This window comes from Lagenorhynchus albirostris, chromosome 16 (genome assembly GCF_949774975.1).
Source record: "Lagenorhynchus albirostris chromosome 16, mLagAlb1.1, whole genome shotgun sequence".
In the NCBI taxonomy this organism is placed as follows: Eukaryota; Metazoa; Chordata; class Mammalia; order Artiodactyla; family Delphinidae; genus Lagenorhynchus; species Lagenorhynchus albirostris.
In genome coordinates, this window is record NC_083110.1 from 7,859,563 (window position 1) to 7,872,650 (window position 13,088).

Here is a 13,088-nt window from a genome sequence, read left to right on the forward strand (position 1 = left end):
GTGAACAAAACAGACAGCTCCATTTGAAGCTGTATTCCTGGGAAGGTGCCCGATTGCTCTTCTCTGTGTGTTGGTGCCAATTCCATGCTAATGGCCACTCTGCCCACTCCTTGTGTTTCAAGGCCGAGAAGGACTCTGCCAGCGCAGACCCCTACCTCTGCCTCTCGGACTTCATCGCCCCTCTGCACTCGGGTATCCCTGACTACCTGGGTCTGTTTGCCGTCGCCTGCTTTGGGGTGGAGGAGCTGAGCAAGGCCTACGAGGAAGAGTGTGACGACTACAGCAGCATCATGGTCAAGGCGCTGGGGGACCGGCTGGCCGAGGTAGAGCCGTGGTGCCCTGAGGCCAGAGTGCGCATGCACGTGTGCGTGTGTGTGTGTTTGGCTCTAACAGCACACATACTCTTAAATCCTGTATTTTCGAGTCACTCTCACGCCTCATCTTTGGGCACAGAGTACCCTTCAGCGATGCTGTAGTTGGAGTGGCCCGTGGAGCCTTGACTTCATTGTCTTGGTTCTGGTGTCGCCCTGTGCTTGTGATTTGATGTTTTCCAGAGGACCCTGCAAAAAGCCAAACAGGTTCTGTTTCAGAGCTTCTCGTTCTGATGTTGGGCTCGCCTGTAGATCCCTCATCTTCCTCTGTCGGGTGGGGCAGCCTAAGCTGTGGGAGCCGCTCCCCTTTTCCCGAGGCTCACAGCAGAGTCACTGGCTGCTGTCATGGTCCCCGCTCCTCCTTCTGGCCACCACAAGCTGTAGCCTGAGCGTCAGAGAAAGGTCTGAAGGGCCTCGGATCCTCGGATCATTGAATATGATCCTTGAGAGCCTGGGCTGAGGCCAGAACTGAGCCGCGGAGCAGCTGATGACAGTACAGATGAGTTGAGCCCCCGGCCCATCCCTCTTGCCGGTTCCCCCACCTGCTGTCGGGTCAGGGAGGTGTGTTTGTGGGCGGGACGGAGGGCAGGAGGGAAGGCAGGAGAAGGGCTCCCGCCTCCGTCCGACGGTGTGTTCCGCCCCAGGCCTTCGCCGAGGAGCTGCACACGCGTGTCCGCAGGGAGCTGTGGGGCTACTGTGGCGGCGAGCAGCTGGCCGTGGCCGACCTGCGGAGGCTGCGCTACGAGGGCATCCGGCCGGCGCCCGGCTACCCCAGCCAGCCTGACCACACTGAGAAGCTGACCATGTGGAGGCTGGCGGACGTGGAGCGGCACACAGGTCAGCACCGGGCAGGCGCGCATCCTGCCTCATGTTACACACACGGTAGCGGAGGGAAGGCGTGCGGATGGAGCAGGTGGGGGACACAGAGAGGCTTACAGTGAGATCCCTGATCCCGTCGTTTCTCACTTCCAGCAGTGTGTTCTAGTCCTTCACCTCCATATTATTATTATTATTTATTATTATTATTTTTTTGCGGTACGTGGGCCTCTCACTGCCGTGGCCTCTCCTGCTGCGGAGCGCAGGCTCCGGACGCACAGGCTCAGCAGCCATGGCTCACGGGCCCAGCCACTCCGCGGCATGTGGGATCTTCCCGGACTGGGGCACGAACCCGTGTCCCCCACATCGGCAGGCGGACTCTCAACCACTGCGCCACCAGGCAAGCCCATATATTATTATTATTTTAACAGGAGAAAAAGAAACTCATTTCAATTCGTGCACATGGAGGCCCTGTAGAATTATTGTTGAGTAGTGTTCTATTATCACCATTTTCAGGTTTATCAGTTTTCATTATTTTCTTTTCACCTACAATAGATGGGAGCTTAGCTGACTCACACCAGCCCGTACATCCCCTGCCCCATTTTCCTATTACACGTGTGTTACTGTTTTCAGTCTCTCCACTATTGAGTGACGTTTGTAACCTTTAATAATGTATTTCACGTCGCTCTCTCCTTTCACCACTTCTAGGAGTGTCTCTGGACCCTCGTCTCACAGAATTCCCACCCTTCCCTTCCGCTCCCTCTCTCTTTACTTCTGCACCACTGTGAACACAGTGTACTGTTTTCAGTGGCGTTCATCAAAAGCGTGCCATCCACGCCGAAGACGTTAAAGGAATGTAGATGGACATGAAGAGCTATGAGGCTCATTGAATCTGGGCTGGCAGGGATGGCAGCGGCTCCAGGAGACAGGAGACGGGGACTTGGGGACCCGTTTCTGCCGTAAGCCAGCTGGGCGACCTTTGGCAAAGCACCGAGCCTTTACGTCGCTCCGTTGCCTTGTCCAGAAAGTGAATGGCGTAGACTAGATAGCCTTGATGTGGGCTCATCCTCAGTGGGGCCTGGCTGTCTGTCATTCCCCTAGTGGCCTTGGCCTCACAGGTGCGCTTGGAGGTCCAGGTGGTGTCCCCATCTGCAGGGTTGGAGTCCTTGTCTAGAAGGCCCAGGCGTAGCCTCCACGGCTGACCTTGGAGGGCAGGCATAAGAATGTAGAGAGTCTTTTCCAGGCCTCTCCCCCCAGGTTAGAGGAGATCTGCACACCCTGAATTTGTTCATCCCTTCGGCGGGAATTTGCTAGACGAGTCTGCCCACATCTTTCATGCTGTCTCACATGTCCACCTGGAAGGCACAAGCTCACTCTCATTCACTTGTAAACAAGAATATGCTGGGAGCCTACCACTCGGCAGGCCTGTCTCAGCACTGAATAAACGAACGTTTCTCCCCATGCTGCTCTCCCCAGGCATCAGGTTAACAGAATCGCTGGCCATGGCACCTGCTTCAGCGGTATCCGGCCTTTACTTCTCCAATTTAAGGTCCAGATATTTTGCCGTGGGGAAAATTTCCAAGGATCAGGTAGGTTAGCTGTTTCATTGTGTGTGGCATCCCTAGAGGCCTGTCTCATTTTGAATGGAACTGTTAGACCTGTTTTATTTTACATGTGAGTGAGAAGAAAATGAGAGGGAAAGGATGAAGAGATGTACTCCGGTTTATGTCTTGATTTGATTTCAGCCCACTGCCCCATTTCTCACCCTGCCGTTTACACAGAGACCAACCCTCCCACACCCCTGCCACACACACACCCCAGCCAGGCTCTCAGCCTGAGGTAATTACGACATGTTGTTTTTCTGCCCGGAAAATAAGGCACCTCGATGAATAGATAAATATCTGTCTTCATTTAACTCAGTGGATTACTATTAAGGCAAAAGACATAAAACGTACTTAATGTATCTTGGCGAATGCTGTGGAAACTTGAGTTCACAAAGTCTTATCATTTTGGTTTAATAAACTGCTTTTAATCTTTTGCAGATTGAGGATTATGCTTTGAGGAAGAGCATGTCTGTGGCCGAGGTTGAGAAATGGCTGGGACCCATTCTGGGATATGATACAGAATAACTTTTTTTTTTTTTTAACCTTGTCTATACTTGTTTCCTCGAAGAAACACAGTCAAAAGTGCCTTAATAATAACAGCACAGCGGCCGCGAGCCTGTCTGCATCTGGTTCACCTTTGTGCCGCTCCAGGTTGTGGACGTTTGGTGGGACCTTGTGGAAGAACAGAGTGTTCCTACAGTTCTTGGAAAACAAGCAGCTGTTTCCCAGGGGACTTTGAATGAAGAGCAGTGAGCAAGATCCGGGGGGGTCCCCGGTCCCTCGGGACTAGGACAAGCCAGAGATGGAGGTCTTTTGCATTTCAAAGCAAGTCAACTTGCTTTTTTCATTTTTACCCCAGACCTAGGAGACCATTTCTTCCTTTCTTTCTTTTTTCTTCTTTTCTTTCTTTCTTCTTTCTCAGAGAAAAGGCTGAAAGTCAGTTGAATAGGGGTATGTGACCCTGTGGCAGAGTGATGCTGTGAGCAACGGGGCATTTTGTCCTGAGTGGTTAGAGCGGTTACTCTGACAGGGGAGAAGCATCACTCTGCTCTTTCTCCTGAGACCTCCTTTTCTGAAGCCTCGATTAGACGCCTGCAGAAGTCCCTGTGGCCAGAGGCATGCTCTCCCCGCCAGCTTATCAGAGGTACTCAGGCTGCTGCTGGCCCTGGCAGGTCAGATACAGTCACGTTCTCCAAGCATTTTGTCCTCTCGTGAGCTCATATTCCCTCACCCTGAGGGGGGAAAAAGGAGGTGGGCGGAGAGAGTGGCCGCTAAGGGTAGTGAACAGCCTTGGGTTGTTTTCCGGAACTGAGTAGGCTCTCGGCTCAGCTGCGTGTCCATGCAGCGTGGATAGGTGAGCGGCATCACTCCACTCAGTTCTTCCTTTTTGGCGCTGCCCCAGCTCCAGACTCGCACGATATGGGAACAGCATGTGGACTTGTTTGTGGTCATCGCAGGGAGATGGTTAAGAACCAGGGCTTTGAAGTCAGACACACCCAGATTCGCGTTTCAGGTTTGCCGCGTTCTTGCTGTGCGACTGAAGTATCAGCACGATTTTCTCATCTATGAAATGGAGACAAGAGAGACTAGCTCCTCTCTCACAGGCATGAGGTGTGGATTAAAGGAGGTGATGCACGTAGGCAGGTAACATGGGCTGCGGCGCACAGTGAGAGCTTGATGGACGGCAGCTTCTGTAGAGATCTCTAGGGGGTCCCCGAGCTCAGCACAGGGTAGGTGCTCATGGAAAGGGAATAAGAGATTAATGGAGGTGAAAAGATACTGGGGAAATGCATATGGGAACGACCGTGTTGAATATACTAGGTACCCTTTCTGGGATTAGAGCTCCATTGAACACAGCGACTGGAGAGAGAAGCTACTGTCTATGTCATAGGCACCATCAGCCTTCATTGTCTGCGAGACAGTGCCCCCTCCCCTCATGATGTAAGCTGGCCTTGCCCCAAAGCAGTTATATCAAATATACACTCAGGTACATTGGAGGTGAAAGGGGAAAAAAACCTTAGCAAACGATAATCCTGCATAACTGTAGCATATACATGTTTACCTGCAGAGTAACATGCCTTCTTAGGCATCGCTTGCCCTTAAAGTGAAGAGAATTATATGCTTTCTTTAGGTCCATTTAATCTGTGCTAGATTGAGACGGGGACTCATTTTCCCCGAGACGCTCAGGTGGAGGACTTATTTTCTCTTCCATAGCAGGTATGTTATTCTGGGTGGTGGCACATCCTTCTTTAAGAAAGAATAACCCCCTCCAAATATTTTAATGTATTTTATCCGAATTACAGTTGCTAAGAGTCTCCCAGTTTCATTAAGTATGTACCATATCTTTTCTCAACTAGTTATGTGTTGGAATGGCTTCCTTAAATGTATTGTTGATCTAATCCCATGATGGATGCCTTTTATCTAAAGACAAAAACAGTTTGTGCAAGTTCAAGTGCCTATATGTTCATTAAAGAATATAGAACATAGCTTGAAAACCCCTTAGTTTATGTCAGGTGACCTCAAAGGCAGGAAGGTGACCATTCTGCATCCGGGGTCTTTTCTGTGTCTCTGCAGGTACGTCCAGAACCTCTCCTTGTCATCAACGTCCGTGGCTCTCACATCCACTCACTCACTCTCATCATTTCCATTAGGGATCCCATTTTTATTTTTTCCCTCTAAAGAAGCACTTGTTCGGAACCCTCCTCACTCTGCTGCCCACCCTGCTGTCTGTAACGTGGAGGCTGGTGTGTGGGATGGTGGTTGAGGTCAGGTCCTACAGCGCCCTGTTTCTCATCTGAGAGATTCTGCCGTCAGCCTCCCTCTATTCACAGCTGAGCTCGTTTAGAGAAGAGTCTGCCCTCTTTCCATTTCTCTCAGGCTTGTCCTCGACAAATATCCGAGTGTCTACTCTGTGCCAACCACCTTCTCCTCCCATACTCTCTTTAACTCAGTGAAGTTAGGTTTTTGTTGTTGTTGTTGTTTGTTTTTTTTACCCATCTCTTCTGTCATTAGTGCCCTCTTAATTGTTAGATCCCGTGGCCTTTCCAGTGATCTTTCTTCTCTGGGTTTGGGCAATATTAACCACTTCTTCAAAAATCTCCTTTGCCTGGTTCCCCCTTGACTTCACTCTTCTGATTTACCTTCCATGTTTCTCGTAATTTCTTAGCTACTTTCATAGTTTTCTCTTCCTCTGCCCGTTTAAAGCCTGGTCCTCATGAGCCTGTCACTAGTTAACTTCTTAGTCATACAGTTTCAGTGGGCAATCTATCCAGACTCCTCTGTGCTGAATCACACCAAAGACTCGGTGTGTCTCAAACCAGTGTCATCTTACTCTTCTCGAATTCTCAGTGTACTCAGCAACAAACCTCAAACACACCCCATCTTTTTCTTGGACTCTTGCAGCTATCTAAAAAATTTGCACATGAAAGACACACTTGTCCTCCTTTTAGTTGAGAAGGTAAAATACATGTTTGAGGCAGGCAGTGTTTAGGTTAAGGCTTGACTGGGGATTTGAAGGATAAAGATGAAGAAGCAAGGTAGAAACAAATGAAGAACCACAGTATCTTTGTTCATGAAGGTAGTAAGCGTATCAAACCTCCCAAAAATGATCTACAGATTCAATGCCATTTCCAGCAGAAATTCCAACAGGTTTTGTTGGATGTGACAGGCAGATATCTGAACATCTGTGGAATAGCAAAGGACGAAGATGGCGGGCTGCTTCTGACTATAATGAGGAGGTTGAGGGGACCTTTTACAAGACAGTAAGTTTTATTACAGAGTTTGTGTTGTATGTGGTGCAGAAGTAGGCGCTCTGAGCAGTGCAGCGAGCTAAGGAGCCTGAGAAATAGCCCAGGTGTATACGCTGCCCTTTGAGATGTGATGGGGTGGCACGGCAGGTCAGTGGGGGCAGGAAGCGCGGCTCCATAAGTAGTGCTAGAATAAGGGTTATCCTTATGGAAAACAATGGAATGGATTTCTGCCTCACACCTCACCTAGCAGTCAATTCCAAATACATTAAGGTTTTGATTACGAAAAGCAAATACTTAAATGTTTGCATGGAAAAAAACCTTAGGGCCGGAAAGAATCTCTTGAGACATATGCTAATCATAAAAGAAAAGATGATTAAATCAAATATATTAAAACTAGCACTTAAGTTAAGCTAACAATTTAGTGTAGTAGAAAGACAAACCAAGACTTGACATTTACGATACAGTTAACCGAGAAAGGAGTAGTAAGCAGAATATATAGAGAATTCCTATTTTTAAAAAAAACAACAGAAAATAGCCTTCCTCTTCCGGGGACGGTATCTAGAGGCATTCAGGATGGTCCAGCGTTTGACATACAATTGTAGGCTGTCCTACAATACAGTCTCTTAACAAAACCAGCCTGTCCCGAACCCCTGGTAATAGAATTGTTTACCTTTATACCAAGAAGATTAGGAAAACACCAAAATCCGCCTGTGGCGTGTGCTCAGGCCAACTTCAAGGAGTTCGCACTGTGAGACTTGAAGTTCTTGTGAGATTGTCTAAAACAAAAAAACATGTCAGCCGGGCCTGTGGTGGTTCCATGTGTGCTACATGTGTCCATGACAGGATCGAGCACACGTTCCTTACTGAGGAGCAGAAAATGGTTGTGAAAGTGTTGCAAGTACAAGCACAGAGTCAGAAAGCTTTATTTAGCTTTTGTATTTAAAAGTGAACCCTTTTTGAGTAATAAAAAAAAATTAGAAAGTACAAAAAAAAAAGAAAAACAGAAGAAACTTGAAAAGACATTTCACAAGAAGAGGAAATACATAGGGCTTATACATGAGTAGAAACTAGAAACCTTGGAGACATGAATTAAGACCACAATGAGCTTGCAGTTTATATCCATAAGATTTGTAAAATTAAGGAGTCTGACAGCACCAGGTGCTGAATGTGAGCTCATCATTGTGTGGATGTGTAGACAGGCACCTCGGCTTTAGAAAACAACTACACCTCACAGAGTTGAACATTTGCATACTTCAGGATCTAGCTTATGACTCCACCTCCCAGTTGTGTATCCAGTAAACTCTTACATTTGTGTACCAGCAGGTGTGTACAAAAATGGTTATAGTAACATCTTCATAATAGTTAATAACGGGAAAAACTGAAATGCCATTCTGTCTACAAGAGAATGTTTAAGTAAATTAGGTATATTCACACTACGGGATATTATTCTGTAGTGACAAGAGGTGAACTACAGCTATACCTGACAATAAGAATGAATCTCAGAAAATATTAAGAAAAAAAAAGCAAGTCCCAGGGTATGGTTGAGACTATTTTATTGAGCTCAAAACCAAGCAAAACCAAAGAGTACATTGTCTAAGCGTACATAAATGGCAAAACTATACTGTAAGAAACAAAGCAAAACAATGCTAAACCAAAATTTAACCTACTGCTTACCTCTGAGAGGGAAACAGAGGGAGCGGATAACAGAGGGACACATGGGTAGTTGCTGGTTATTAGTAATGTTCTCGTTCTTAGGTTGTATGGTAGGTTTATGGTTTATTATGCTTTATAACTCATGTATATCGTAGAATTCTGTATGTATTAAATATGTTGTATGTAATGTATTAAACATAAAAATAATAAAGGAAAAAGGGAATAATAAGCCAAAATCTGGGGTGGTGACTTTGTAGATAATGTTTTGTGTGTGTCAAATGTATTTTTAAAGAAAGGAAGGCCAGAGTGCACAGCAATGCAAAGGTGGGGACAGAGAGTGGAGCATCTGTGCCCTGTCCAGCCAGAGCTAAGCGTGGCTCCAGATACCGGGCTGTGGAGGATGATCGCCAGCGGCACCGTTGACGCGGGCAGGGAATGTAGGCGGGGAGGAGAAAGGAGCTCTGGACAAGTTTCCTGTGGCTGGATACCGGCAGTTGGACACCTGACTTTGGGATTTTGGAAGAATGGCGTTAGAACTGGGAGACTTCCACGTGGAGGTGGAGGTGCAGACGAGATCGCATCTGGAGAATCTGAAAAGAAGATGGAACTTGATTCTAGGACCAGGGACCGGGGAGGTGGGGAAGCCAATGGAGGAGCCGCCGTGTGGGGTAAAGGAGACCGGGAGAGGGGGCCACGTCAGGCAAAGCAAAGGAAGAGAGAGTTGAAGGCCTGGCCACGGAGCCTGGTGCTGCCGAGAGCTCTGGGAACTCGACCCCTCTCACAGGTGACCCTCGCTAGAGCAGTTTCAGGGGCATTGTGGGGACTAGCTGTGCTGGGTTGAAGACGGGGAGGAGAGGCAGGTTACTTGGTTATCTTAAGAGGGTGGGATGGGAAGGTAGAATTGAGTGGTTATTTATTTAGCTTTTATGTTTGTTTATTTATTTATTTATTTTTGGCTGCGTTGGGTCTTCGTTGCTTGGAGCGGGCTTTCCCTAGTTGCGGCGAACAGGGGCTACACGTTGCGGTGGCTTCTTTTGTTGTGGCGCACGGGCAATAGGCACACAGGTTTCAGTAGTTGTGGCTCACGGGCTCTAGAGCGCAGGCTCAGTAGTTGTGGCACACGGGCTTAGTTGCTCTATGTCATGTGGGATCTTCCTGGACCAGGGCTCGAACCCATGTCCCCTGCATTGGCTAGCAGATTCTTAAGCACTGCGCCACCAGGGAAGTCCCTTTTTAAATATTTATTTTTTTATTTATATTTTATTTTTGGCTGTGTTGGGTCTTCATTGCTGCACACAGGCTTTCGCTAGTTGCAGCGAGTGTGGGCTACTCTTGGTTGTGGTGCGTGGGCTTCTCATTGCGGTGGCTTCTCTTGTGGAGCACGGGCTCTAGGTGCGTGGGCTTCAGTAGTTGTGGTACACGGGCTCAGTAGTTGTGGCTCATGGGCTCTAGAGCACAGGCTCAGTAGTTGTGGCACACGGGCTTTGTTGCTCTGCAGCATGTGGGATCTTCCTGGACCAGGGCTCGAACCCAAGTCCCCTGCATTGGCAGGTGGATTCTTAACCACAGTGCCACCAGGGAAGTCCCAGAAACCTGCCCATTGTTTTCAAACTTCACATCCAGTTTGTTCTCACACCCAGATAGTTTTACCCACTAAATACCCCTGCCTGGCTTAGGGTCTCATCATTTCTCCTCTGGACCCCTCTGCCACAGTCTCTGGGTTAGTTTCCCAGCTTCCTACAGCTGTAAGAGTGAGCTCTGTGATTCTTTAAGCCCACCCCAATCCTTCTGCCTAAACAAGCCCCCCTTCCTCCCATTGCCTTGAATATACCCGAAGTCCTCAGACGTGTGCAAAGCTCTCCACATTCTGACCCCGCTCCACACGCTCCAGCAGCCCTAAAATGCTGCCGTTTCCCCACATGTCCTGACAGAGGTGTCTGCTTGCCTTGTCCCCTCCACCAGAAATTACCTCACCCCAACTCCACCCTGGGGCTTCAGGAAAGCTTCCCAATCCTCCCCTCCCCTCCCCCCCCCCAGGGCTAAGTGAAGTCACACCTCATCCTACCTCCTTAATAGCATCATGCGTATTTCACAGTGCTCTTGTGGTAACAGTAATCTATCTCTCCCTTAGATTGTGATCCTGAAGGGTAGGTTTGGAACCTTGTTCATCTTTGTCGTGTCTAAAATAGCACTTGGTTCATGATAGGTGCTCAGTAAAGGTTGGCTTGAAAGAGTTGATGAGCAGATGCTTTCCTGGGAACAGTGGTTTGTAAGGAGAGCAGACTGAGAGCCCCACGAGGGCAAGGGCCGTGCTTCTCTGACTGGGCTCAGAGTCCCCAGAGCCTAACTCAGCCCCTGCCATGTAGTTCGGTACATGGGTTTTTTAAGTGAGCAGAGGGGAAGCCATGATGATTTTCTCTTGCTCAGAAAGAGGCTCTGGGGCATCAAAGCCCTAGCACCCTCCACACCCATCTTCACAATTTTTTTTTTTACTGCCCATGAAGGCAACACACTGGCAGCCCTGCAGAAAAACCATCTCACTACAATAGCTTATCAATGGCTTACTTGCTATTGATCAGCTCTGGGTATTGTCAGATTACAGAACAGAGAGTATATTATGATTCTGTGTGTGTGTGTGTGTGTGTGTGTGTGTGTGTGAAGGAAATACATGGCAGTGAAAATGTCTACAAAGATACACAAAATATCTTTTTTTAAAAATTTATTTTATTTATTTTTGGCTGCGTTGGGTCTTCGTTGCTGTGTGCTGGCTTTCTCTAGTTGCAGCAAGCGGGGGCTACTCTTTGTTGCGGTGTGCGGGTTTCTCATTGTGGTGGCTTCTCGTTGCGGAGCATGGGCTCTAGGCTTCAGTAGTGGTGGCACGTGGGCTCAGTAGCTGTGGCTCGTGGGCTCTAGAGCACAGGCTCAGTAGTTGTGGCACATGGGCTTAGTTGCTCCTTGGCATGTGGGACCTTTCCAGACCAGGGCTCGAACTCATGTCCCCTGCATTGGCAGGTGGATTCTTAACCACTGCACCGCCAGGGAAGCCCCACAAAATATCTTAAGTGGTTCCCTCTGGGCAATAGGACTGGGGAACCAGGGGTGAGGGCCTCATGGTTTGGATATTTCTCACTCTTTCTGCACTGTTTTGAATTTTTACAACAAAGATATAAACATTACTGTACTTTTAAAAAGGTTAGCTCGGCAACAAATCCAACTTGAAATAGATGCTATTTTGAATAATCTGAGTGAAAAGTTAGCACTTAAGTGAACTAACCCCTAAACTTGGTCACATCTCTCAACACTTGGAGTAGCTAATTCCATTTACATTCTCCCTTCTGCAAATGGAATTTTCAAAGATATCTTTTGCCTCCTCCCTTGCTTTTAAGTATTATTATAGCCTTTTGGAGACTCATAAAACAAGCAATCTCTGGAACTGTTGTCTAGGAAAGGATCTTGGATTAAATGATTTTTGAGAACCTTGAGAGCAGATATGCCATGAAATGGAAGAAACAAAAACCAGACAGACTCATGAATGATGTTTATCACAGTCTTTGCCTTCCGTAACGCAAATACATGTGGCAACCTACAGAGTATGAAGCTTGCAGCAGCTGAGAAAAGAACTTTGAACTTTTTATGGTTCTGTTTGTTCTTTCACCCAGAGAGAAACCAGAATAGAGAAAAGTGACATTTCATTCCAGATTATCTGAAAGAAATTCAGTGGTTACCTGTCTTTAATCATGAGACATAATCCTCTTTGAGGAAAGAAGAGGCATTTATTTTGTGCGTGTTTTCAGTGCAAATATGTGAAATCCAGTTGTCTTGGCGAATAGTGTTAAATATCATTAATTAAAAATACTTTAGGTCTCAGGAGATACAGGGACCAAGTGGCAACGACAAAGACATGTGAACTGCCCCTGCCGAAAATGAGCGCACGAGACAGATAATAAGTGTTTCCAAGGCTTTTGGCTACGTTTGCATCTTCTTATCTCAATTTATGCAGAATTTATGGATGATGGTGTTTGAGATGAAAGACTGAGGAAAATTCAGAAGAGACTGATGTTAATGAAGGTGAACTCTCCTTGGAGATTAAGTATAAAACACCTCAACCTAGAGGATAAATATGTTTTACACAAACATTTGTTGGCGGAAGATTGGCTGGGTTGATCTTAGCAAAAGCAAAGGAAGATGATACAGATGCGGAGATTTCTATATATGACAGCCTCTCCTGGAGTATGATGAAAGGATTTCTTCCTCCCCCTAGTGTAAAGCTAGCCTCCTCAAGTGTTATAACCAAGATCAGCTTCTTCTCAAGGAAGATGGCAAACAGAAGAATTGAAAGAAATCTAAGTACCTGGCAACAGAGGACCAGTATTGAAATCTAGACCAAAGCATTGTCTGCTGTATTTGCAAAACTCTTTATTTTCACTGATGAACCTTTAATAGCTCAGTAAGATACTTTTTCTGAAACTCGTATTTCATGTAATTTGGCTTATTAATATAGGTTATATTTGAATAATGAGTATAAAATCCAGATTTTCAGTTTCACTTACTTGAATGCAGAATGCATGAATACACATAAACACCCTGAGGTTCTGAGTGAAAAGCACGTTAATTTAAAAATCTCATAATACATACTGTAATATATAAAATTCAGCCACCACAAAATATATAGTACACACTAAAGTCATCATCTTTAGCTGTTTCTTAGAATTACTTGCTATTGAGATACTAAACTCAATATATTTAGAATGAAATCATAGATATTGCTGTTAAACCAGTGATAAGATTCAAAAGCAGCAAATTTATTTTAAAAGGAAATGCATATGTAGATCAGTGTCTTTCAAGCCTGGACCCCTTTAAAAGAGTACATGTTCTCACAGACAATCCCCCCTCCC

At 46.6% G+C, this 13,088-nt stretch overlaps 1 protein-coding gene and 1 pseudogene across 3 annotated transcripts in view; both read left to right on the forward strand.

Moving 5' to 3' along the window:
* Positions 1-3,316, forward strand: part of MTR (5-methyltetrahydrofolate-homocysteine methyltransferase) — a 295,663-nt gene extending 292,347 nt beyond the window's left edge. For all 3 annotated transcript variants that reach the window (XM_060125740.1, XM_060125742.1, XM_060125741.1), the window contains 4 exons: positions 123-323; positions 1,016-1,208; positions 2,664-2,776; positions 3,230-3,316. In XM_060125740.1, coding sequence (XP_059981723.1) covers positions 123-323; positions 1,016-1,208; positions 2,664-2,776; positions 3,230-3,316 — 594 coding nt within the window. The remainder of the gene's footprint in view (positions 1-122; positions 324-1,015; positions 1,209-2,663; positions 2,777-3,229) is intronic.
* Positions 3,317-4,269: 953 nt separating this feature from the next.
* LOC132506832 (large ribosomal subunit protein eL34-like) lies at positions 4,270-8,408 on the forward strand (annotated as a pseudogene).
* The last annotated feature ends 4,680 nt before the right edge of the window (positions 8,409-13,088 follow it).